Source organism: Grampus griseus, assembly GCF_964374135.1.
Source record: "Grampus griseus genome assembly, chromosome: 6".
In the NCBI taxonomy this organism is placed as follows: domain Eukaryota; kingdom Metazoa; phylum Chordata; class Mammalia; order Artiodactyla; family Delphinidae; genus Grampus; species Grampus griseus.
In genome coordinates, this window is record NC_139000.1 from 8,073,764 (window position 1) to 8,100,569 (window position 26,806).

At 57.5% G+C, this 26,806-nt stretch overlaps 1 protein-coding gene across 1 annotated transcript in view; it reads left to right on the top strand.

Annotated features, from left to right (window-relative positions):
- Positions 1-26,806, top strand: part of NIBAN2 (niban apoptosis regulator 2) — a 52,006-nt gene continuing 25,200 nt past the window's right edge. Inside the window, exon 1 of the mRNA XM_082655716.1 lies at positions 1-231. Within this exon, the coding sequence (XP_082511842.1) occupies positions 177-231 (55 nt within the window). The 5' untranslated portion in view covers positions 1-176. The remainder of the gene's footprint in view (positions 232-26,806) is intronic.

Here is a 26,806-nt window from a genome sequence, read left to right on the forward strand (position 1 = left end):
GGCGGTCCGCGGACTGACGCTGCTAGAGCCGAAGCGCGAGCCGGGCGAGGCCGCAGCCAGGGGCGGCAGGAGCGGCGGGAGCAGGGCTGGTCGGCTCCATGGCGCCAGTGGCGCCCGTCTGAGCAGCGCGGGCAGCGGCAGGCGGCGGCCGGATCGGGCCGCGGCTTTTACGCACCATGGGGGACGTGCTGTCCACGCACCTGGACGACGCCAGGCGCCAGCACATCGCAGGTGAGTACCGCGCAGCGCAGCGCGCGCAGGGGGTCCGGCGGGGAGCCCCCGGCCACGCCCCCATCCCGGCCAGCCTGCTGGGGTCTCGGGAGAGTCAGGCCCCGGGCAGGGCGGGAGTGGCTGGGGGACCAAGACTGTTGTCCAAGCTTGTTTCTTCTACGTCTGAGCGCCCCTTCCCGGCCCCTTCTGAGGCCGCCCTTCCCCCTCCTGGGGGGACTCGAACTCCCACCCACCCTTTGGAGCCCGGTCTCGTCGGATCCCCCAACTCACTACCGCAGTCGAGCTATGGGAGGGGTCGCAGCCTCCCCTTAACCTTGGGTATCCCCGCCCGGAAGCGGTCCAGGCCCACTCGGCCAGCGTGTCCTGACCTTCCCTAGCTGTCCGAGTCCCCCACTCGCCCTGGCCCCAGCCCCAGTACACGTGGCCGAGGCTTCTAGGGGATTGGCCCATCAAGGCCTGAGACTGAGCCTGGGGAGTGGGCTTAGGATAGATGGGATACACAGGAGCGGTGGGTCAGAATCCCTGTCCTTGGACTCCGGCACAGCAGGGTGCTTCTGCTGCCAGCTTGTTTAGGGGGCTGGTCAGGACCGGAGCCCAGCCTCCTCAGCCCCCTCCTTCAGCCGTCTCTGCACAGTGGCCACTTCTCAGAAGGGCAGCTGCCCCCTCCCCCCTCCCTGGGGAAGCCCAGGGACTGCAGCAGGGTCCTGGGTTCCTCCTCCCCAAAACTCAGAGAGTGGAGAGAGAGGGTGAGACCCTCTGGCTGCTTGGGAAACTCAGTTCTGCGTGAGGCTGCCTGGGTGGAACCCCAGCATCTGTTTCCCAGCCATGAGATCTTGGACAAGTCTCCTAATGTCCTGGCCCCTCACAGTTTTTTTCTCTTCGAAATGGGGTGAATGATTTCTTCCTTATTAATAGACTTAAGTGAGCTAATTCACATAGCTTGCTTAGCACAGCCTGGCATAGAGGAGACCCCAGTGCGTGGGGTGCTGGTCCATGTAGGATGGAGGGGGAAGCCTATGGAAAGAGGAGGCCGTTCCTCTTGGTTGAATCTGCCTTTCTCTGTCTGGTGGACCCAGAGCACAGTGTCCGCCTACACTTATCATGATGTGTCCTGCAGTTCTCTAGAGTTTCAGAAGCTGAGTTCTGCCACTCAGACTCCTGGAGAACAGAAACCAGGGGTCCCTTAACGCCGGGTTCCCACCCCAGCTGGGCACAAAGGTTTGTCCTGTGACTGTGGTTCTGGGCTCACGACCTGAAATTCCCCTTTGTGCCAGGCCTGGGCCCGGGGCCAGTGGTGAGGGTGATGAAGAAATGAGTCAGACCCTCTCCAGCGTCAGACCAGCAGGGGGTTAAGTCCTGGAATACTTGCTTGTAGGACAGGCCTGGACTCTGGGAGGAGGAAGGCCTGGGCGGAGTCTTCCTTTCCCCTCCCTGTTGGTGGCAGCTTCCTGGGCCTCTGTAACAGTCCATCCATTCACGACCTCCTGTTGGGGCCCCTCACCCGGCCTGGTTGGGGTGTGCTGCGCCTTCTTTGGTGGGGTTTTTCCTCCCTCCACACCCAGCTCTGGCTCTCTCCCTCTTCCCGCCTCCTGGGCTGAGAACTGCCACTTCACAGGAGAGGAGACTGAGGCCACAGAAGGTGAAGTGTCCTCTCCTGGACAGGGCTGGGTTTGTTTTGTGGATGCCAAGTTGGTGGAAGAGGGCTGTGCGCACTCAGAGCCTGCTGGCCTCTTTCTTCTCAATACTTCAGTGCTATTAATAACCCTCCTTAAATGCCTCAAATTCCTGGTCCAGACTCACCTGAGGGGGCTCCTGCAGTGCCGAGTGGGAGGGGAGGAAACCAGCGAGCCTCCAGCCCCCTCCCACAGAAGGGAGCTGCCTTGGATATCTCTGTTGTGGGGAATGGGGGTGTGCTTTGCCCCCTCCAGCGATCCTCGCATTGTCCTCACCCCACCCACGGAGCAGCTAGAGCAGCTAGCACTTTCCCGCAGGACAATTAAAATTCCAGAGCCCTTCCGACCCAGGGACCCAGGGCCGCCCCATAGCGAAGTCAGCTGTGCTCTGAGCTCCGAGGCCTGTTCCTGGTTGGGTTCTGTGGCTTGGCCAGTGGCTTCCCGAGATTTGCACCCGCCTTGAGGAGGTGAGCAGGTGAGTGCCAGCCTGCAAGTCCTGGCAGGGGTCAGGCGCGCTCCTGCCATGGTGCTGTTTTGCCATCACGGCGTCTTTCATCCTGAGATTTCAAAGCTCCTGGCAAGCAGGGGCTTGTTCTCACACCAGCGGCCCCGTGGGGCTAGTGGCAGGATGATTCTCTTCCTTCTTTCATGAGGGAGTTTGTGTGGAGGAAGAACCCTGGCCTGGGAGCCAGGAGGCCTGCGTAACCTAAGGCAGCCGCTTACTTAACTCTCTTCAGTCTGTTTCTCACTGTGACTGAAAGGGTGTCTTCCCTGTGGGCCATAGTCCCTTCCAGCTCTGAGGGCCTAACCATCCCAAAGTTTCCCCGCAAATCTCCTCAGATTTGAGCCCCTCAAGGTCCCAACACTGACTCCACAGCATGTTAACTGGCACGACCTTGGGCCAGAATCTGAATCTCAAGTGTTCCTATCTGTAGAATGGGAATGATGAAACCTGGCCCAGTGCTTGGGGCATAGTAAGTACTTAGCAAACAATGGCCATTGTTATTGAGATTGTTCTTTACTCTCTGTTCTTGAGAGTGACCAGGTGTTTGGAGTTTGAAGCAAGCAACTGTAGCTGTGGTTTAGGTCCTGTTTCTCTGAGGTTTGTCCAGTCCCTGGGGTCAGGGTTGATGCTGGTTTCTGGGATGCAAGAATCCACCTGGGTTTTTAGAAACCTTGATTACCTTCTGTGTTGGCATATGTGTGAGATGGCTGTGGGCTATCTGGAGTGGGTCCAGAGAGCAGTGAGGGGAGGACCCATATGACAAGGAAAGAACTAAGACGTGGAGAGGTGGGGGGTAGGGTTAGGCCAACTCACACCTTCTACCTGGCACAGAGGCCAGGACAAGAACAAGAGTGGAAGCGCCCACTGGCTTCTATCAGTGCTGTAAGAGGTCTGAGCCTCGTAAACCAGGATGGAGCAGGTGAGGGAGTGAGCTCACTGTTGCTCGAGGTATGCAAGTAGGGGCTGGGTGCCGTGCCCTTAGCAGGAAACCTGGCCCTGCTTGGTGTGGGTCAGGGGGATGGGGGCTCTGCCTCAAGGACGGACTTGAAAGACTCAATCATTGCTCCAGAAATTCTGTTGATCAAGATGAAATGGTGGGGGCCAAGGAACTGCCCCCCCCCGGCACACACACATACACACAGTGCCCTTAAGGTTTATTACCCGAGAGCGCTAGTACAGAAGTTTGCCAGGGCCTGTGCTCCTCCCTTCTGCCGGCCTCACCTTTCCCCTTGCTAATTCTTTTTTTAAATACCAGCTTTATTGAAATGCAATTCACCTGCCAGCCAATTCACCCACTTAAAGTGTACCATTCAATGGTTTTTTTGTATATTCACACAGTTGTGCAACCTTCCCCACAATCGATTTTAGAACATTACGTCACCCATCAGAGAAACTCTCCACCCATTAGTAGTCACCCTCGCTTCCCCCTCAGTCCTTCCCAACTCTAGGCAACACTGCTAATGTCGTCTAATTGCAAAAGTAACACACACGCAAGCAATGTGGGAGTGGAAAATGAAAAAAGCAGAGCTCTTCCATCTTCCCTCCCTTCAATCCCACTGCCCAGAAGAAATCCCTCAAGATTGGTGTGTCACTGTTTCCAAACGCCCATCTGTGTACATACACATTTAACTCTTTATAAAAAGAGGTGCAATTATATGTTTCTGTGGTTTGACTTGTTTCACTCAGTATATTGTGGATACCCTTGCATGTCAGAACACGTGAGTCTGCCTTCTTCTGTGGGTGGGTTTCTTTCTGTGCGTGGCAAGGTTTATTTACCCAGACCCCTGTTAACCGACGTTGGGTTGTTTCCAGTGTTTTGCTAGTAATCACGGTGCTGCCTGAACCTCCTTGCACATATCCTGCACCAGGTTCCGGTGTCAGAGTGGCCTCAAAATGGAACTCCTGGGTCACGTTTTGATGTGTTGACACAGAGCCTCTGAAAAGGCTGTAAACATTTGACACTCTCTCCTGACAGCATGTGGTACTTCAGTACCAAGTATTATCACCCCTTTTGACAATCAGATATGAAAAAGGGGGTATCTTTTTAATTTATTGAACAGAATAATTAATATCTTTCCTCCAAGTTGATTTTAAAAAACTGCCTTTCCTCATTCGGGCAGTGGTTGAAGGTCCCAGGAGTTTAGGGGTGGAGGGTCTGCCTTTGGCCACCCCCCCACCCAGGTGTGTGGCTTCCTGGGTGCAGCCGTGGGCTTTTCAGGGAGCCCGGCATCTGCCGGAAGCAGTGCTCCACCACCACCCCCTTCGCTGCTGCCCTTAGCCAAGGTCTGGGTCAGCCCCTGGGGGTAAAGCGTCTGGGGATTCTGCCCTGCTCTTGTGTCGTCTTACATAACGTGCTTTTGTTGGCGTTGACCCTGCCCTCCCCCTCCATCCAGCCTCCACTTGTCTGTTCCTTTCCCACTGCTGGGGCCTGAGCTCCGGACTCGCCTGCTCAGAGCTGCCTCCCATCTCACCCCTCCATCCTTCCCACACACGCTGCCAAAGAGACCTTTCTAAACCCAAACTGGGCCATGGGCCTCCCTTCCTGCCGCCTGAGGAGCGAGGGTTAGGAGTCACTCACCACCATCCTGCAATAACTTTATTCTTTCGTGGTATTTCCCTTCTGTGTTTTACACGTCGCTGAGGCCATGACTCAGTTTGTGCCTCGCTCCTTGCACTGAACGATTCATAGTAAACACCGCTCCCAGGTCATCAGACCCTCCCTGGAAGCGTCCTCCAAAGCTACCTCTGTTCCACCTGAGGCCGTCCATGCAGACATTTTTCTTAGCCTTTCCCCTAATGTAGGACGTTGCCATGCTCCACTGTGACCAAAGAGGTGGTTTTCAGGGGCAAACTGAGTCACTGTGTTTGTTTCCTTTCCCGCTCTCGTCAGCTTCCCTGCTGAAGACAGACTCATCCTCTTGCCCTACGCCCCCTCCCCTCCCCCCAGCCTGCTTCCACCAACCTGGACATTTCAAGGAAGGCCCGTTCCTGGGAGGCCCGGACACCTCTGAGCATCTTTCTTTGGGAGCCTGCTCAGAGGAGCTGCCGGTGAGCTGGGGACACGGACTGATGCCCGTGGCGTCTGGGTGTGACCACGTAGGTCCTGCCGCTTCCCCAGCCTGCAGCCTGCAGGGAGTCCACTGATTTGTCTCCTGCCTGAGGATGGTAGTTGATGGACTGCACTGCTCCCGGCTCTGAACCTGTAAGATTAGCCATCGCTTAACGGAGCACTTACTCTGTGCCAAGCCTTCCTTTGTTTCTCTGCATCTGCACCCTCCGCCTCCCTCCCCAGCATTTTACAGGCCAGTGGTTAGGGGTGCGGGGGCCGAGCAGGTTAGTGGCAGGGGCCGAGTGGGAAGAGCGGCATGTGTCAGAGACTGGGTTGCACACATCTGTCCTCCCGTCTTTACTCGGCTGGACTCAAGTCTGCCTTTGGCCAGTCCTGCCCTCCTGCCGGCGCCCCGTCCTCCTCCGCAGGCAGAGCTCGTGACTCACTCCAGCCCTGGTCTCCTCGTAGCATCCTCCTGCGGTCGGTCACAGAAATTCCTGAGCTGCTTTTCCTTCCCCTGCCCCACCCCCACCGACTTCCCTGCCTGAGGAAGAAGGGTTTTCTGTCGAAGGTGCTGGGCAGAGTTTGAAGGAAACATGAAGGCAGATGCCTAAGTTTAAAACCCTCGAGGGTGGAGCAGAGCCATGCCCCTCTTCTGATAGAATCTTAGGGCCTGAGTCATGGAACACTGCAATCTTCTGATCTCCCAGATTTTAAAACTGGAAGAACAGGAAGTGCCCATCTCTCCAGGGCAGCTGGTTCCACCCCTGGGAACCATCTCGGTTTGGAGATGTGCTACCTCTGGCCCACAGAGGTGAAGGGACCAGCCTGGTGACACAGTGGATGGTAAGTTAGAAGGAAGCAGGGAGTCCAGAGGTCTGGGCAAGGCTGTGCGCTCAGCTGCTTGGGTGCGAGTCCGAGCTTTGCCACTCGACGGTGTTTGAGGACAGGTTGGCCACCCTCTCTGAGCCTCAGTGTCTTCCTTCCGTTAAAGAGGATGAGAGTGCTGGCTTCTGAGGGCGTAGAATCAGGAGTGACAGCCCCTGCGCGGTGCAGCACGGGGCTGGTGAGTGGTGAGAGCACAGCGCGTGGTAGCTCCGGGACACCACCTGGAGGGAGATGGGCCAGGTCTGTCCTGTAGCCTCAGGCACCCAGACCCCTGCCATGTGTTCCAGGAATTTGGCATGCCCCAGGTTGAGGAGCACCAGCCTGTGGCCCTGGACATCTGCAGCGGTCAGCAGGCACCTGGAGGGTGGTGAGACGGGCTGTGGTCACACAGGAGAGTCAGTCAACGGCATTACCTACTCTGTGTCCGATGTTGGGCAGGGCCCAGGAATGAAGGGGCAAAAGACAGATAGGAACACACCCCGCCTTGCCTGGCCACGTGTCCAGAATTATTTGCTTGATCTGGGTCTCGAGCCTGGTCCTGTTGACTTTTTGCTGTGTGACTCTGAACCAATGGCTATGCCTCTCCGTGCCTTTTCTTCCCATCTGTGACCCCCTAAGACCAGTATCTACTTATGGGAGTTCTCTGTCTCTGAAAACCTTTTCCTAGTGGTCTTAGGTACCTTCTAAAGGCAGGGCTGGGTGGGTTTGGATGTAAGAAGTTGAGGGAGAGGGTCGCCATCTGCATGCCTGTGAGAGCCCACAGGCATGTGATGAGCTCTTGCCCCAGACACACTTGGTCATCCTTTTATTCATTCAGTCAGTAGTTACTGAGCTCCTACTGTGTGCCAGGCACTGTGCTAGACACCAGGGACACACTGATACCCGAACTCTGACGCAGCCTCTGCCCATGTGGCGCTGGCTGGCTGGCTGTCCCTCTTCAGGGTGAGGAGTGTTCTCGAGGCGGGGGGCGGGGGGGGGGATCTTCAGCAGGAAAGTGTGAGAGGGGAACTGGCCCAGTGGCTGAGGGGGGGGGATGGGGTGAAGAGGAGAGAGCCACATAGGCTGGCCCTAGAGAAGAGGGGACTTTGTCCTGAGTGTCCTGGGGAGGCCTAGGAGGGTGGGTGAGAGGGGAGCCCCGTGGTGAGAGGGGCCCAAACCAGTGCGGATGGGGTACAGTCAGGGGACGTGTGTGTGTGTGTGTGTGTGTGTGTGTGTGTGTGTGTAGGGGTGATGGAGCAACCAGGCCTTGGTGATGGTGATGTGTGAGGTTGGGAAGATCTGGTGCCTGTTCTTGGCCTGCGGGATTGATGGACCCCCCATAGGCTGTTTTATTGAGGTAGCCAGGGGTCCTAGCTCCCCCTGTTCCCATTCCTTTGATGACAGGAGACTCACTCCCTTCCGCAGCAGCTGAGTATGAGAACCTTTGCTTCCAGGGGCAGAGTGGAAAGAGGGCGGGCCTGGATTCTGGGGACCCGGCTTCGAGATCTTGTCTCAACTGCCCCTTCCCCTGGCCTCAGGTTCCTCATCTGTAAAGTGGGCCTAAGGTAGCCCAGATGCGCTCGGTTATTGTGAGGGATCAGCGAGATGATGTGGGAAGTGCTGGCTCCTGTGATGACCAGTCATTACTGTTGCGCATCACCCTTGATAGGACACTGGCCGAGGGAGTCCTTCCTCTCAGGGGAACGAAAGTGCAGGGCATGGGCCAGGGTGCAGGGTCCACCTGCAGGGCCAGGGGCTCCAGTGGGTAACCAGGCACCCAGGAGGGGCAGAGGAAAAATGAATTGTGGTTTGGAAACTGTGAACCCCACTTTCCCACCCACACATCTGTGGCCAAGCCAGCCGCAGCTGCTGTCCTTCCTCCCCACGCCTGACAGAGCTGTTTGTGTCCAGCCAAGTTTGTGAAGCCAGAATCTTCTAGAATAGGAGTCCCTTGGGCAGGAAGCTACTCACCCTCTTGTGCTTTATTTACCTGCCTCTAATCCTTCCCACCTGCCGGGAGCCATTTATGGGTGCAGCCTGGGAGGCAAGAGTCTCAGGGCTGGTGCCAGGTGACCTCTGGCAAGCCCTTCTTCCTCTCTGGCCCTGTTTTGCCAATCTGTGCAATGGGGCACTAGCACAATCTCTAGTACCCTCCTGGCTCTGCCCTCTTGGGAGCCTGTAGGCTTTGGGCTGTGTTGAAAGCACAGAGCAGGTGCCCAGCAATTATTTATTTATTTATTTTGTGGTACGTGGGCCTCTCACTGCTGTGGCCTCTCCCGTTGTGGAGCACAGGCTCCGAATGTGCAGGCTCAGCAGCCATGGCTCACGGGCCCAGCCGCTCCGCGGCATGTGGGATCTTCCCGGACCGGGGCACGAACCCATGTCCCCTGCATCGGCAGGCAGACTCTCAACCACTGCGCCACCAGGGAAGCCCCAGCAATTATTTATTGTGTGATGCCATCTTGTTGTGGAGGGAAAGAGCCCACTCTGAAAACTGTCTTGTGCTGGGCCTGAGCTGGGTGGTGGGGATGAAGCTGTGACGCGAGCCCTGATCTCACGGGACTCATGCCATCCAAGACGCTTCCATGAAGCTGAACGCAATGTGGTTTCTGTTACAAAGACAGTGGATCTTTATGTTTTCTAAAGTGCATATTGGTTTTAAATCTGGTCAGCCCAACTCAAGGGGCAGCATGTCTGGCCTTGACCAGGAGGCAACTGGCTTCTGCCAGCAAAGGCCCTGTGGCCTTGGGCAAGTAACTCTCCGCCTTCAGTAAAACGGGAAGGTGATCCCTGCCTCTGGGGCATGTGAAGATTCTGGGAGGCAGTTGCTCCTGGCACATGGAACCCGCTGGGTAAGTGGCAGTTCCATTTAGCTGAGTCCTTGGGGGAGCAGTGAGTCCTTGGGGGAGTCCTTGGGGGAGCAGTGTCAGTTGCCCGCCAGGGATTTTAGGAGTGATGGGACCTCCAGAGGGGAGTGGGCTGACAATTGCAGTTCTGTTACTGTTTTTGTTTTTTGTTTGTTTTTTTGGAAGTGTTCGCTGGAGAGGAGTGGGAAGGGGAGAAAAGAGAACAGGGCTGAAGCTTTGGGGAGTCTGGGCCCCGCTGGGCTGCGGAGCTGCGGTTAGCATGGAAGGTTCGCTCGCGGCCTGGCCTGCTCAGGCCGCAGATCCCCCTTGCCCTGAGTTTGGAGCTCGCTGATGGGCCGTGGCTGCTTTCCTTTTCTGGCCCAGACCTCCCTGCTCGCCAGGAAGGACCCTTCGCAGTCATCTGACCAATCTCCTCCTCCATTTCGTAAGTGAGTAAACTGAGGCCCAGAAAGAGGAAAGGACATTCCCAGGGTCTCAGAGGCTGCAGACCTGGGACGGGAACCCGGGGCCCTTTCCATTCCTGGACACCCCAGACAGCGAAGCCTGGTCAGGAAGGAGGGATGGGCCCGGGTGGGGCTGTGAAGGTTATAATTTTGAAAACTGAGTAAACAAACAAACCCTCTATGAGAGAAGCGGCCCTGTGCTGGCCTCACAGATAGGCCTGTGTCTGAGGAGACAGCCCAGGCCTGTCCACATGCAGACAGCTAGGTGTTGTGGAGGATTAAAAAAAAAGCCAAGCTACCTTCCCCTCCACCCCCACTGCCATGTTTCAGGCTGCCAGGAAAAGGAGCGGGGAGAGGCCTGATCCCCCAGGACGACCACTGCTCAGCCCGGCCGAGGGCAGCCCTCCGGGCTCTGCTCAGCACAGTCACGGCTCACTGTGGGGCTTTGAGCAGGGGGCTTCCCCTCTCTGGGCCTCAGTTCCCCCGTCTCGAAAATGGGGGCGATTCCATCTCTCAAGGAGGGTGGCCGGGGGGCACGGGGTGGGACACGATTTGGGCTGAGTGGCTGAACACAGCGAGCCCTTTCTCTCATGCTGACCTGAGTCTTTGTGGCCAGAGGTGAGGCCCCTTTCTCGGGGCAGAAGTGTTACTTTCTCAGGCCTGCCTGCTCCTGGGAGACAAACCTCCACTCCGAGTTGGGCTGTAGCAGGCCACCCAGCTCAGCTTTCCTGTTTTCCTGTTGAAATTGTGGCAGAATCTGAGAGGAGGTGCTTCTGGGGCCTGCCCTGCAGGCTGGGGGCCGGGCCGCAGTCAGGCCTGGAGCCCCCCAGGGTGGGGCTCAGCAGACTTCCTGTGTGATTAGGGGCAGAGCCCCGCGACTCCCCTCCCCTCTTCCCGAGTCCCCCTTGTGGCTTCTGAGAGTCCAGCGCCGTGGAGGGGAGCTCGGCCTAGCCTCCACGCTGGGCCTCATTTTCCACCGGGGTTCAATGAAAGATTTGGGCGAGAGCCTCGTGGGGGTCCTCTGGGCCAAGTTCTAGGCCCTGAGAGGCCTTGCAGGACCCACGGACTAAGCCTGCAGCCAGGAGTGCTGTTCCCTGGACCCACTCGTGGCAGGCTGGGTTGGGGCCTCCTCCAGGTGCCTCATGTGGCTGTGGTCCTAGGTTCTTGTCCGTGATATGAGCAGTACGAGGCAGACAGTGTGGCCTCGAGGGACAGAGCTGGCTCCACTGGCTACTAGCCAGGTGCCCCTAGGACAGTTACTGTGGTTCTTGAGGCCTTGGTTTCACCAGCTGTAAAATGGGTATGATAACAATACTACTTCCCTCATTACATGGGATATGCTTTTCATGTAAAGGTTAAATTGCATTATGTGCATTTATCAGTTACATTTATGCACATTTAACGCAGTGCCGGGCGTAGTAAATGCTCAATAATCAATAGCTATAATTGAAATTTGTTACTTTAAATTAATTCCTTAGCAGTGAATGAACGAGTAAATGTCCTGCAAGGTTTCCATCTCGCAGCACAGGGACCTGAAGCTATTTGGATGCAGGGTCTGGTGGGTGCAGAGAGGGCGCTGGGGGGTATGGAGGGGTGGGGCAGACGTGGGCAGGGGCACGGCCCTGGCTGGTTCTGACTTCCCCTCTGCCCGTCTGGAAGGAGTGTTTGCCCCCACCTTGGTCTGAGACCACAGGCCTGGCGTGCGTGCAGCCGCGCACACGCAGCTTCCTCTCTCCTGGCGTGTATTCCTCTCAGTCTGACTCACTGGCTTTGAGTCTTTTGTTCTTGTCCTTGAGCCCCAAGGGTGAGGCTGGGAGAGGCAGGGCCCAGGGACTTGATCTTGGGTGGGCTGACCCTCCCCCTGGCTCCCGACCTCTCTGGGCGCTGGGCCTCTGGGACTAAGCCCTGGTGTGACAGGCTGGGGATGGGACACCTGGGTCCTGGCACCCCGACTGACTCCCTGTGCATCCGGCGCAGGGGCACACCTTGACTGAGCGCCCACTGTGAGCGTGGCACCCAAACCAAGCTGGCCCAGGCCCTGCCCATGTAGAGCTCAAGGTTTGGCTGGAGGGATGCGCTGAACAAGTGGTTCCGGCCAACCATTAATTAACTAATTATCAGAGGGCACATCGTGATGAAATGACCTCGCTCCGAGAGAGCTCGCCCATGTGGGCCCTGCACCAGGCCCGGGAGGAGCTCGGCCGCCCGATCTCTCAGCGATGCCTGTTATTTGCCCTCCTGTCACATGAGGAAACGGGCTCCTGGTGGCCCAGGGACTCTCCCAGAGTCCTCCAAGTGGCCCAAGTCCCTTCCCCTCTTGGTGTCTCAGTTCCTGGTCAGGAAAACGGGTCCGTCCAGGAGGGGTGCTGTGACAGGCCAGGGTCCTGTTGCTGGGCCCTCCCAGGGCTTGGGATGTCATCTGGCTTTTAGGACAGTGACCACCAGCCTTGGGGACTGCATAGCCATTGAAAGTGAAGATGTGCTGTACGTCGGCAAGTATGTATGTCTGTGCAGGTGTAGAAAAAATATAGAAGGAAATGGATCAACATGTCAGTAGAGGTTTTGCCGGGGGGTGGGTGGATGGATGGGACTCGGGGGGTTCACACCGGGAAGTGGGGGGTTGCTTCTCCAGCGTGGAGTCTCTGCGCCAGGCAGTGCAGGTGGGCGTGGTGGGAACAGTGGGGCGAGAGGAGCGTGCTGTTCTCATCCAGCTGGGCGGGTCTGTGACCCACCAGTCCTCCAGCCCTTAGACACCCCACTCACTGCTCCGGCCAGGACGTGGCCCAGGCCCCCGTGTGATGCGCAGGCCCGCTGGGTGCTTAGAGCTGGACGTCGGCTGCTGAAGGTGTGTGAGGCGGAAGGCTGGGCTCGAGGCCCCCTTTCTGCAGTGCTCAGGGCTCCCCCTCTGCCTTGTGGCCTCAGCTCTCTGTGTCTCTGTTTCCCCACGTGTAAAGTGGGGACGGCGTAACTGCCTCGCAGTGTTGTGAGCTTCATGACGGAAGCCATGCCTGGCGCCTGGCACGAAGTGAACCCTCAGAGCTGAGAGTTTCTGCCCTTGGGGTCCGGCGCCCCCACCAAGGTCAGGGCTTCCCTCCCAGAGGAGCCCTGGCAGGCTGGACTCGAGCGACAGGATGCTATTAAGTCAGGTCTTGGTAGTGAGCTCTGACCTCCCCCTCAGACCCACAATGGCTCCCACCTGCCAGCATCCAACAAAGGTCACCTCCTCAGGCCCTGGAGGCTGCACCTTTCAACTCTGAGCTTCCTCAGAGCCCCCCCTTTTATGGTTGTTGTCATTACACAAGCAATATCTAATACCAAAGAAAAACTAGAAAGTAAAGAGAAGTAACAGGAAGAAGATGAAAATCGGCAGCGGGCTGTGGGCATCTGCATCCTGGTCGTCCCCCTGAAGCATGTAGAATGGCTGCAGAATATTCCATCATGGCCGCAGTAGCCTGCCTTTTAACTTGCTCAGCCCAACGCCTATCGCTGGGCACTTGGGTTGTCTCTGTTTTTCGTTGTTGCAGGCAGTGCTCGGTGGGACAGCCTTAATCACTTCCATGGGATTAATCCATCGATCCCAGCATTGTTTGAGAGCCTGCTCAGTGCCAGGTTGTGTGTGGGGCTGGGGGTGCCGGATGGGGAGGCAACCATGGTCCTCATCCTCCCAAGGACCCCTTTCTGGGAGGAAGGACCCAGCATGGAACATCTGCCGAGGTGGGGAGCGAGGGCGTCTCTGGGAGCCAAGGGAGCGGCAGTGACCCAGACTTGGAGGGTCAGGGAAGGCTTGTTGGGGAAGGGGATGTCTAGGTGAGACCCAAGGCATGAAGAAAGAAGAGCCATAGGTAGAGGGGCAGCTCTGCAGAGCCCCAGAGCCGAGAGAGCGCAGGTATCTGGGGGAACCAGAATTGCCCAGAAATTGGTTTTGCCGTGGTACTTGCTGGCCATGGCCGCAGTGCCCCTCGTGTGCAACTACCCTTTGGTGGTTGTTTTTCAAAGTGCTGGTACATCTGTCCCCCACCCCGCCGTGGGGCTGGGATCTTCCTCTAATGGGGGACACAGAAGCAGGGTGACCTGCCGGCCCCAGGTGAGAGTCCCGCAGACACACCCGCCTCCGTCCCTTCACCTCACCCCAGGCTCAAGTGCAGGCCCGGCTCAGCTCCAGTTTCCCAGGCCCTTTGCAGGTGCTGTATCATTTGACAGAATCTGCCAGAAGAGGAAACTGAGGATCCGAGCTTAGGTGACAGCTCGGTTTGCCTGACGGGGTAGTGACCTTTTCTGCTGCTGAGGTGTGACCTTGGGCTGGCCTGGCCGGCTCCAGGTGTGAGGCCCCACCTGTATAGGAAGCGCTCTACTGGGATTGGAGAGCCCCTGGCAAACACTGCCTCAGGCTGGGAAGGGTCTGTCCCCAGGCCTGAGCTGGCTTTTCTGGAAAACCCCAGCCTTTTCCTGTGTCGTAAGATGCCTGGGAGACCGAGTCGAGGGCTCTGGTGTAATCTCACAGCCAGGGACAGGTTTTATGTTCTCGTGCTGTGCTTGGTGCTGGGGATAGGTCATGAGTGAGACAGACGGGGTCCCTGTCCTCGTGGGGGAAACAGACACCAGTTAATTGTGAAAGCAAAGTTATGCTGATGACTAACGGGGTTCTGCCCTGAATGGGGGTGTGTGGCTGTCAGGGACAGTCACAGTCTGAGGAAGGGCTTGAGGGTCCAGCCCAATGGAGTCCAGCCCCTTCACTGGACAGACGTGCTGGAGAGCCTGAGAGAGTGAGGAACTTGCCCAGGGTCACCCAGTCACGGTCAGGTGCCCGGACTCAGGCCCCAGGGCTTTTTTTTTTTTTAAATCTTTTGGCCGCACCACGTGGCATGTGGGATCTTAGTTCCCCAACCAGGGATTGAACCCGTGCCCCCTGCGTTGGCAGCGCAGTGCCTTAACCACTGGACCGCCAGGGAAATCCCAGGCCCCAGCACTCTTAACCCTGCATCACCGCCTGGAAATCTGGGCTTGGAATCTGTTACCACTGCCAGGGGAGACGGTGAGCCCGTCCCCACTCGCCCTCAACTGACCCCCGGAGAAGCAGACACAGAACGTGGGCCTGTTGGCCGAGAGCAGAGTTTCCCATGATGCACAGGTGGGGGGCATGCAGGCACCTGGAGCAAGGAATGTGAAGCTGGCAGGGCCTCCCAGGGGATTTGCCCGTGTACCCTCCCTTCTGGGCCTGCTGGAGCCCGAGGAGACACGCAGCTGGTGACCCCGGGGTGGGGCAGGGCCTGTGTCCTTTGCTGGCTCAGGAGGGCAGCCCGCTGGAGTCTTGTTATTTGGATAAACTTTCCATCTTCTATCTGCATGAAGCCTCTCCGTGCCGAGGGTCCCTGGCATTCGAGCCTGGGATTGGGTTTCCTTTTGGCCCAGCAGCGAGCACATGAGTGAATTTTCATCGTGGCTCATCTTCCTTCTCCCTCCCTTCCTGGGCTGGTCTCCTTCTGCTGCTCCCTCCCTGCCTTGAGCCCTCTCCCTGCTCCCACCCCACTTCCCTCTGGACCCAGGGAGCCAGCTGTGTGTGTGTGTGTGTGTGTGTGTGTGTGTGTGTGTGTGTGTGTGTGAGTGAGAGAGAGAGGGAGAGAGAGAGAGAGGGAGGGAGGGAGGGAGGGAGGGAGGGATAGAGCGATAGATAGGAAGATAGATAGATAGATGGGCAGGGGGATGGACGGGGGAGGCAGCAGCTTGGGAAGGAGGCTGACTTGGACTTAGTGAAAAGGATGGTGTCAGAGGACATTCGGCTAATGAAATGTGTGGGATTTGTGTGTCTGTTTAGCCTTTTTTCTTTTTTTTTATATTTATTTATTTTATTTTATTTATTTTTGGCTACGTTGGGTCTTTGTTGTGGAGCACAGGCTTTCTCTAGTTGGGTGAGCCCCCGCTGGGCTTCTCGTTGTGGTGGCTTCTCCCGCTGTGGAGCAGGGGCTCTAGGTGCTCCGGCTCAGTAGTTGTGGCGCACGGGCTTATTTGCTCCGCGGCATGTGGGATCTTCCCAGGCAAGGGCTCGAACCTATGTCCCCTGCATGGGCAGGCAGATTCCTAGCCGCTGCGCCACCAGGGGGGCCCCCAGCCTTTTTTCCATTAGGCTTTGGCCAGAGTAACTGGCACTAGTGATTGATTCTTATTAGAATGGCAGCTGACGTTATCGGGCACTTACCGACAGTCAGGCAGAGCGCCAGACACTCCTCACACATTCTCTTATTTGGTCCTCACAACAACTCTTTGAGGTATATGCTATTTTTACCCCCATTTTATGTATAAAGAAATTGGGAAGTTCATGGTCAGTAGCAGAGCTGGGTCTGTCTGTGTTTTATCTTTTTTTTTTTTTTTGGCCCAGCCTCGTGGCATGCGGGATCTTGGTTCCCCGACCAGGGATCAAACCTGTGCCCCCTGCAGTGGAAGTGTGGAGTCTCCCATCACTGGACCTCCAGGGAAGTCCCTGTCTGTTTGTGTTGTTACTGCTAACCTCTCTCCTGGGACAGAATCTTCTCCATAGCCTCCTTGCCAATTGGCCATCCAGCTTCTGCTTGTTTACCTCCAGTGACAGGGAGCTCCCTACTCTATAGGGGCCACCTGTCCCACCACTGGGCACCTGAGATGGAAAGCCCCTTCTGGAGTCCTGTCTGCCGTGGGTGGGTCACTCGAGAACAGGCGCCATTTCGGCCGGAGTCTGGCTATGGCTGGCTTTCCACGGCATCTCTTTTCCTGAGAATTATCCAACTCTTTTGTTTTGGGAGTTGAGCTAGCTCCTCCCTTTTTCCCCTTAACAGTCCTTACCTGGTACTCAGCCCTTTACAGCATCATTCGTCACATACTGAGCAAGCCTGAGCAAACTTGATGTTGAAACCATAGAGGTATTTTCATTAGCATTGATCTGGACGTCTTAGTCAATTCAATAAGACAAGAAAAAAAAGAGAGAGATATAAACACAAGATACCAGGAAAGCAAGACACTGTGGTCCCGCCCTGGTGGAGTTCAAAGCACTTTCCCATCTAGCCTCGCCCTTGGCCTTGTCCACCCTGTGAGGCTACCTGTGGGAAGTGCAGGTTCAGAGAGACAAGGAGTTTGCCCAGCTGCAGGGCCGTGGAGCGGAGGGAGCTGTGGTCCACCGAGGTCTGGTGGCTTATGGTTTGTTGGGTGTTTGCTTTCTGAATCTTCGTTGATGTTTCTCCGTCCACTTCTCCTTTCTGAATAGTTAACCTCTGAGGGACAAGGGCCCAGGAAGACCGGACCCCAAGCGTGTTGCCTTCCCGTCCTCTGCATGGCCTGCAGAGCGACCGGGTAGCTGCTGCTTTGATTCCGCTTTTCTGGTCCCCATTTCATGGCACGAAACACATCACAGAAAATTGCCAGTAGCACGGGTGGACACACTGTGGGACCCCTGAGCTTGTGAAAGACCCCACTGCCCACCTGGCAACTCATCCCCCGGCCACCGACACTCGGGCAGGTGGAACTGCTTTCAGTTACTCAGGCATCATCATTGATGATACAAGCCCGCATCTGCTCGGGCTCTGTGGCTTTACTCGTTTCATTGAATCCTTATGACAACCCGATGCGGTGGGGCGGGTACCACTGTTACTCCCATTTTTACGGCCCAGGAAACTGAAGTTCAGAGAGAATTAAGCCACATGTCCAAAGTCCTACGGTCAGTGAGCAGTGGGGTTAGTATTTGAACTGAGATCAAATTCTAGAACCTTGACACTACACTGTTCTGTGGAAGTGCCCTTCTCGACACAGGAAGGCACTCAGTTGTTTGTGGAACAGATGAATATTTTCTCGCCTGTCTGAATCTGTGCATTTCCTGTGTCTTCTGCTTGGCATGCTCTCCCTGCCCAAACCTCCTCCTCCACCTTGCCAGCACCCCTTCATGTCTCGGGTGCCGCCTCCTTCTGGAAGCCTTCCCCGACGCTGCAGGCTGGGTTAGCTGCCCCTCCTCTGGGTTCTTCTGCTGCTCCCAGCCCCATTGTAGGTTTTGTTGACAGTCTGTCTCCCTCATTAGACAACAGGGAGTGGGTTTGTCTAACTCACTCCTGAATGCCCAGTGCCCCGTGGTTGATGAATGAATGAATGAATGAGGGCAACACAAAACCTTTCTCGGCCAGCACGGTGGAGCCCCGGAGACCCTCACTTGTCCTTGGTGCTGCCCCCAGCTCCCATTTTGGTTGATCCTGAGCTGACTGACGTGGATTTCAGGCTGTCCCCAGCGCCCTACCTCTTGGTGGCTGGTGGGAGGGGCTGGATGGTGATGCTGGCTGTCAGGCTGGTCGTGGAGGAGGGGCTCAGGCAGCGAGTAGTTCTGCCTGGGATCTCAGGGTCTACCTCTAGTCTGGGTGCTACGGGGCAAGTTGGTGGTGGGTTCTCAAACAGGGGTCCGGGCCTGTGGTGGGCACCCGCCAGCGTGAGGGTGCCGTGGCAGAGTGCCCTAGGCGCCCGGTCCAGCCTCAGCGCTCTGCACTGTGGGCGGAGAGCAGGCGTGTGTTGAGGGGCACCACGGCCTGGGGGCAGTTTTGACAGATGGCCAGGCCCCAGGCTAAGAGGACTCAATCTCCAGTGGGCGTGGCAAGGAAGAAAAGAAGAGCACGCAGGTGAGGGTTGTTGCTGAGAAGTCAGTAGGCACGGGGGTTGGGTGTGAGCGGGATGGAGGTTGGTGTTTACAAAATCACCGTCACAGGTCAGCCGCCTCTGTGCCCGGCGTGAGGGAGAAGCTGGTTATCCCCAGTGCACGGAGGAGAATACGGAGTGAGGCACCGGACCACGGAGCTGGGGTTTGTCCTGTGTCTGTCTGGCTCCCAAGCCAGGGCTCTCTGGGGCAGGAGGACGGGCGAAGTGGAGCGGGTGAGCAGTCTAAGGAGGCTGGTCCTTCCTTTCCATCCTGCATGGCTCTGTTGGCCTGGGGTGTGGCCTTGGCCGTGGAAGGGCCTGGTGCAGGACGCCAGCCTCTGGAGACCAATGAGAGTGGAAGTGGCGCAGGGCAGGTGTGGGTGGGCCGGTCCCCCTGCAGGGGGGCCTTGGCACCCCTTCTCCACCTGCCCCAGCTTGGGTCTGTGTTCCCAGAGAGCAGGCACTCCTGGGTCTGGGCTCCCAGAACAAGCCACCAACTGTCGGGTGCCCACAGCCGACACTGGGCTCTGCCAGGCGGGGAGGGAGGGGCTGGAGGGGATGAGAGGGCCTTTGTTTCCTTCTGTTTGTGTCAAGATGGGAATCGACTTCCTCCCACTAAGGCGGCCTCCTCGAGGTGTAAGGGAAGGGCAGCCCCTGGCGGGTGCGGGTCTGCGATCTGCCTTTGGAGGGTGGGGCATTTCCCTGGGCCTCCACTTTGCCCCCCCTTCCACCCCCCTCCTTCCTCTGAGCATGCTCTCCCACCAGACCTGGGTCGCTGAGCCGTGGTTAAATATTTGCTAACCGAGAAGAGCTTTAAAGGCAGCTTTGTAAGGGATCCTGGCCGGCCCCTCCTGGTCCCACTGCCTTGCCCCAAAGCTGCCTTCGTGCTGGGAGACCCGGCTAGCCTCTACCCTGCTCAGCCTCCCTCCCAGGCCTCCGGGGCCGCCATTTTGGCATCCGAAACTGGGTGACCTTCCACCGCGGGTGGTTTATTCAGCACTCGTTTGTCGAGCACCCGTCTGGGCCAGACGTGAGCCTGGCGCTGGGTCTCTGTGTCACCACCGCCCCCCTGCCCCCCACAGACGGTCACGGTGGTTGCAAAAACCACCAAGGCTGTGGTGGTGGAGACTTCGGGGCACTGGACCTGTCCTGGCGGGGGTGGTCCTGAGGAGGTGACGTCCAAGCCGGGGGGAGGAGATGGCCAGGCGGAGAGGGTGGGCTCAGGGAGAGGGTTCCAGGCCAGAAACCCCAAGACCAGAGGCAGTTTTTCTCACTGGGTGCTGAAGCCCCAGACTCCTCTCCCCAGGCTGCTCTCAGGAGGAGCTGGGCCACTGACAAGGCTGGGGGGCCCTGGCTGCCTCTTCCCCACTCCCCCAGCCTTGGTTTCCCCATCTGTCCAATGGAGAGCTTGGACTTGATCTCAGAGGGCCCTTCCCAGGTCCGGTGGCCTGTTTTCAGCGTATGTGCCTGGCCCGTTAATGAGGGAACGCGCTAGGGCAGGGGTTCCGCAGGTGCTGAAGGTTAAGATCACAGCCACGAACCTTCACAAGGCTCACGTGGCCCTTCGTTAGCAGCAAAACCAACATCTCCTGAGGGCGCTTTGACTGTTAACGACAGAAGCTAACATCTCCCGAGGACCCCTAGTCACTGAGTGAGGAGGGAGGGGGAAACTATCACCTTATGCCCGTTTTACAGACGAGGAAACTGAGGCCCAGAGAGGCCACTCTGAGCTCCGGGTTTGCTTCTTGCCTCGAGCTTGGCCCCAGAACACACCTGCCTCTGTGAGAAACCCACTCTCCTCTCCCAAGGCTGGTGCCGCGCTGAGCTCCTGGGATACAGACGTGACCGAGATGCCACCCTGACCTGGGGAGCTACCAGGCGAGTGGGGAAATGTTGCCAGAGAGTCAACAGGGACTCCTGACTTGCACAGTTCTAGGTACTGGGGTAGGGTGGTGAACAGAGGCTGGCTTGGCTTCACGTCCCGGTTTTGCTCTTGCCTGTGTGATGTTGGGGAAATCACGTTTCTGAGCCTCCGTTTCCTCATCTATAAATGGGTTTAACAATAAATCTGGGTGAGGGTTGAATGAAATAATGTTGACGATAATTGCTAACGTAGATGGGAGCTGCCTTTGTGGCTGGCATTGGGCTAAATGTTACATGCATTAGCTCATGCCCCACTTATTATTATAATTACGTGCAAATGGGAAACTGCAAAGCATTGTGATGGAGGAGATGATGTCTGAGTAGGGCCCTGAAGTGTGGCTAAGAGTCTGACCTGTGGAAAAGAGGGGGAAGGGAGCTTCAGGCAGAGGGCACAGCACAAGTGAAAGCGTGGAGGTGGGAAGGTGGGACATTGGGGAGGGCGGGAGGGCTGCGATCCTGAAACTGATTTGGCGCCATGTGTGCGGGCGGCCGTGTGCCAGGCCCCGTGGCGGGTGCTGAGAATGCGGCGATGGAGGAGCCCTGGTCTCTGGGGTCCGGCGAGAGCCTTGACAGAGTGCTTCGCGTGAGTGTCTCCGGTACGTTTCCACCGCCGGAGAGCCTGGGTTCGAGTCCCAGCTTGGATTTGGGGTTCTCCACTTGACAGCTGGCTGGCCTTGGACAAGCCACTGGGCGTTGCAGCCTCTGTGTCCTCAGTGGGGGTGATACCTGTACCCACCTTCTAGGGCTGTTGCCGGGGCTCAGAGTGTGGCAGATCCCCCTGCGGGGTGCTGGGCGCCAGCAGCCGGCATTGTGCTTCACCAGCTGTGTGAGGCCGGGTGGGCTCCTCGGCTGCCCCGTGCTTCCGTGTCCCGCTCTGTCCTCGGGGGTGATGAGGACCCTCCTTCTCGGGGCTGTCTTGATGTCCCACGTGAAGCAGGGAGCCGGCGCACTGTCAGGTGTCCATTGTTACCGGGCCTTGGCAGACTGGGGGCCGCTGGATTACGGAGTGAGGCTTTTCCTTGTTCATAACTGGCCCCAGGGAAGGGGTGGCCCAGCAGAGGGTCCCTGCGGGGCACCTGAGGCTGGCAGGGAGGAATCCTCGAGGGTGGCAGCCACCTTCCCCAGGAGGAAGAACAGCACGGTGCACGTTCTCATGGCCCCGGGACCCAGCCGCGGCCCCGGGTCGGGCATCCCATTCTGTGCTGAGGAACCTCTGGGGCGGGTGTGGAGCTGCGCTGCTCAGTGTGGGCGGTGGCTCCCCACTGGGGCGGGGCGGGGGCCCTGGCTCAGGACCTCTGCCTCTGGCCTCTCACTCGGGGCTTCCTTCCTGTTCCTCCTTTGTGCCAGGTCCTGTCCCAGATGTGGTGGCTACTGCCTGGGGGTATGAGACAGGGCACAGGCCTTACCCACTGTGCAATCGGGAGAGGGGGGAGGTCCCACCTACCCTGGGGACATCCCAGGGGAAGGGATGGTGCAGTGGAGAGTGAGAAGGGAGGGGTGTCCCTGACCCGGAGGGACCCCACGGGGAGGAAGGGCAGCCAGGGGTCTGCAGGCACGCCGAGGAGCTTGATCTTTGTCATAAAGGCAGTGGGAACTGTGGACATTTTTGAGCAGGGGAGATTCGGGGTGAGAGCTGTAACAAAAAGATCCCCGTGGTTCCTGTGTGTGGGAAGGATCAGAGGGAAACGGGAAGCTGAGGGGGTAGAAATTTGGAGGCCGTGGCAGGGGTACGATGGGAGGGGCCTGGTGTGGAGGTGGGCTGAGCTATACTGGCCTCTCGACCAGCCCGTGGGCAGCTGGGACGCCCACCTCACCCTGATGGCCTTGCGCTGGAGGCTGGGGTGGGAATCCTCTTGGCTCCAGAAGTCGGTTGACCCTGGATCAGTCCCTCGCCCTCGCTGGGTGCTGTCGCCCTTATGGACAAGGACTGGCCTGGCCGGGGGCACCCAGCTGTCCTATCCCCTCCTGGCTCTGGCTCTGGCTCTGCAGGCTTCCAGCTGCTGGTTCAGGCTCTTCTCACGGGTGGGCTGCCAGCCCTCCTCTCCTGCTGGCCGATGGAGCCTGTCGTTACCCGCCTTCCGCCAGCTTCGCCCCCTGATTACAGGAGCCCCGTCGGCCGCCCACAGGGCCAGTGCTGTGGGGCGCCCCAGGGGCTGGCAGTCTGGAAGGTGGGGGTGAGATGCATTTGCCCAAACTTTTGTTCCCTGTTAACACTCAGACTGTTCTGGGTCCATATAATTTATAAGCTGTGTGTCCTTGGCGGAAACACTTAAACTCTCTGAATTTCAGTTTTCTACTATGTGAAGTGGGGACAGCACATAGAGCAACTCGTGTAATTGTAGCGCCATCCTGGGTCCAGAGGAGCTGCTGAGCGAGCGGCTGTTGCTGTTATGCGTTAGTAATAATAATAGGGGGTGTTGAGCAGAAAGGCCCCGGGCCGGGCACTGAGGGCTGGCATACCGACCCAGCTCTGTCAGGACATGCTGTGTGACCCTGGGAGAGTGTCTCCACTGCTCTGGACCTCAGGCTTCCCTGGCTGTGCCAGGCAGATGATGGAGATGGTGGTACTTCGGACAGCTCTGTGACACAGGGAAGCTCAGTCCCTGCCCCCACTCTGCCTCTGCTGTCCCTTTGGCTCTGGGGTGGGTGGGGTTGGTATCCCCAGTTGCCTCCCCCACCTTCCCGCCCCGGGCCTGATCCCCTGGGCTCTGGGAACCAGGCAGGCAGGTTGTGGCCCTGCCCCACCCTACAGGGTGCTGCCCTCCTGGTTTCAGTCGGCAAATCTCTCAGCCCTGGTACAGGGCTGGGCTCTTGGGTGAGGTGTGTCCCTGGAGCCCACTGGAGGGACCGGCTGAGCCAGGGATGGGTCTGGCACAGTGCCCTCAGCTTGGGCCAATCCAGGGCCGGGACCGGCCTGAAGCCCCCATGGTTGGCACAGGGCGGATGTGGTCTTGGCTGGAGAGCGTCCTCTCCGTCGTGGTGTCTTGTCAGTGTAGAGGGGGTCCCGGACCTGCGCTCATATCCTGCCTCCGCTGCTTCCCGGCTGAGGGACTTGGCCGTTCTCTGGGGCTCCGTCTCCTCACCTTAAACATTCCTGCAGTTCAGACACCACCTGCCCCAGGGCTGAGTTGAGGATTGGGGGGGATGATCGAGGTAAGAGGCTTTAGTGCAGGTATGGCGTGAGCTGGGCTTGGGAGGGCCACGAGAAGGCAAAGCATCTCCTTAGCTTGGCACTGGAGGCTCTCGGAAGGTACCTTTCTGGGCCCTCTCTCTGAGGACCTCTGTACTCCTTCCTCCCATCCTGAGCTCAGCAAGCCCCTTCTCTCTGAGTACAGTGGCCCCCAGAGTAACCAGGGAACTTCAGGCCACCTTGGGGCCTCCCCAGTTCTGGCCCAGCCCCCGCTCTCTGAGTGCAGGAAGTAGTGTGATCCTTAACTTGTCAGTTTGGAGGATCAGAGATTAACATTCTTCTGGCTGCCTTGCCTGCTGGTGGTGCTGGTCCTGGGGTTGGGCCGGGACAGGCCAGGGTTTGCTCCGCCTGTGTCAAGGGCCTCTCCCTGGGTTAGAGGAACCTTAGACAAGAGGCACCTTACAGGAGCCCCCACTAGCAGCGTGCCTCCTCCTTGCCAGGGTGAAGTGCATTATGCTCTTAGCCCATTGATCTTATAACCTGATCAGGCAGATACTGTTGTGCTGTTTTGCAGAGGGGGAAACAGAGGCTCAGAGAGGGGAAGTACCTTGGCCAAGGTCACACAGCTAGTTGGTAGCAGAGCTGGAACTTGAGCCCAGAGCCTGAATGCCCAGTGGAGACGGTGCCGTGTTTGCAAGTTGGGGTGATGCTGGGTCCTGCTGCACCGCCCGCCCCCAGTTCTTCTGTCCAGCCCGAGGGGGGCTGTGGTCAGCTTCCACTCAGAGCTGACTCACCAGCAGCTCAGAAATGGTGCTGAGGGCTTCCCTGGTGGCACAGTGGTTGAGAATCCGCCTGCCAATGCAGAGGACACGGGTTCGAGCCCTGGTCCAGGAAGATCCCACATGACGCGGAGCAACTAAGCCCATGCCTTACAACTACTGAGCCCGCGTGCCGCAACTACTGAAGCCCGTGCGCCTAGAGCCCGTGCTCCACAACGAGAGAAACCACCGCAATGAGAAGCCCGCGCACCGCACCGAAGGGTAGCGCCCGCTCGCCACAACTAGAGAAAGCCTGCGTGCAGCAACGAAGACCCAACATGGCCAAAAATAAATAAATAAAATAAATAAATTTATAAAAAAAGAAATGGTGCTGAGGCCAGCATCCCAGTCAGCTCCTGGGGTGAGCCCAGCACTGATTAGATAATCTTTGAGATTTTAGATCAGCTGAGCCAATAGGGACCCACCCACACATTTTGCAAGTAGAAGATTGAGGTCCACAGAAGATTGACAAATGAGGACCCAGTAGGAGTGAAGTTTCCCTGCCAGCTCCGACCAGGTAGGGGCTGGAGAGCCCAGACTTCAGTCTAGGCTCTTAGTCACCAGCTGTGTGACCTTGGGAAAGTCATTTTGCCTTTCTGAACCTCGGTTTCCTCATCTGTAGAATGGGGATTGTAACGCCTGTGTTGCCTGCCTCTAGGGAACAGGCAGAGATCCAGCAAGAAAGTGTAGGGCAGGGCCTTGGAAATTGTGTTGGGAATGAAGAGGCTTCAAGAGGTGGGGGAGTGCGTAGGCTGTGACGTGAGACTAGGTTTGAAACGCACCTGTTTCCCCTTTTATGCCAAGTGTCTTTTTTTTTTTTTTTTTTTTGGCTGTGCTGCACTTATGGGATTTTAGTTCCCCAACTAGGGATTGAAGCGGGGCTCTCAGCAGTGAGAGTGTGGAGTCCTAACCACTGGACCGCCAGGGAATTCCCTAGGCTAAGTGTCTTTCAGAAGGTCTCCAAGTCACCCTGAGCCTCAGTTTCCTTACCTATAAAGTGGGAGTGACAATCTGTCAGCATTTCCTGAGCTCTTGAACAGACACAAGTCCTCAGTGGAAAGAAAGGCACCCCAGTCAACTCTGGGAGTTAGTTCTGGGGGCAGAGTCAGGAAGACTGGCTGGTAAGGAGGCCCCTCTGGGTCACCCTCGATGGTCCCAAAGAGTACAGGCTTTGGAGACATGGTTCCGGTCATCTGGGGGGCAGAGCCATCCTAAGAACCAGAGAAACAGATGTAAGATCCCTTATTAAACCAGCTCGCCAAAAGACTCCAAAAGAGCCCCTGGGGCGGCGGGCAGGGGGAGAGAGCCAGAGAGAGTGAGAGAGAATGAGAGAGAGAGAGAGAGAGAGAATGAGAGAGAATGAGAGAGAGAGAGAGAGAGAGAGAGAGAGAGAGAGAGAGAGAGAGAGAGACTGCGTGTATTTCTCCCTGGCCTCCATGGCCTGGGCGTGTGTGTGTGTGTGTCTGCGTGTATGGCTCCCTGGCCTCCGTGTCCTGGGCAGTGGCCTCTTCAAGTCTGAGTGGAGCCGCTGCCTTCGTGCTGTGGATGTGCCGTGGAGGTGGAGGCCTGGGTGGGCAGTGGCTCCCTGAGGTCGCAGAGCACAGTGGTGGCCGCACCCACACTCCCAGAATTCACGTGCCGTCCTCTTGGTTTCCTAAGGGTATCAGGACCCCCGCAGGCAGTCCCATGACAGCCCCACGTCGGTGCTCAGGCGCTTTTGTTGACTGATGAGTGAGATGACCTTTCGTGAGCCATTAATCTTTCTGGACCTTGGTTTATACACCTGTAAACGGAGGGTTTATTTACCTGTGTTCACCTCGGGGCCATTTGAAGACTCTGCGTGCGTCTGTGTGTCGGGCCCTGTGTCTGAGTGGGATGAGCTTACGTCCTGATTCTGCAGGATATGCTGGCAAAGGGGCACAAGAGGGCCCAGTGATTGGTTCTGGGCTCTCGCAGAGGCTGAAGATTATGCCAAGGGAGCCCACCAGGGTCAGGTGGGAACCTGGGTTCCTGCATGGCCCTTGCACCTGTCCAGGTGTTCCCACCCCCCTTACCCTTGCCTGTGCAGTTCCTTCCTCCTAGGGGGCGCTCCCTTTTTCAGGTCTTTGTTGAAGACCTGCCGATCCTTATCATTATTGTTATTTTGCGATTCTCTTCCTGCTTCTTTTTTAAAAAAGTCTTTATTGGATTTTTTCAAACTATGAAAGTTATGCCTGCTAATAAAACTTTCAAACAGTCCTTACTGTTGTTACGAGCTGAGCACGATGGTTATGATTAGTAGTAACATTTATGGAGGTCCTGAACTGGACCCATCTGTTATGCCCATTTTACAGGTGGGGAACTTGAGGTTCTGAGAGAGCTAGGCAGCTTGTGGGGCTGGGTCTTCAGAACTGGGATTCTGAACTCACAGGGCCTGGGGCTGGAGGTCATGCTCCATCAGTACCCGCTACCTTCTTATCCTAGAGCATCTGGGTCTGAGTGCAGGAAAGGAGGGAGGATGTGTGAGAAAGTGTGGAGGGTGGGTGAGGCCGGCACTCATCCTCAGACTGCTCCAGCCCAGCCCCTCTCCGTAGCTCCCAGCAGCAACTGCATCGCTACAACTAGCCAGGGCCTCCCAGTTCCCGGGTCAGGGACCCCTGCAGTCGGCCCTGCCTCTGGAGAGG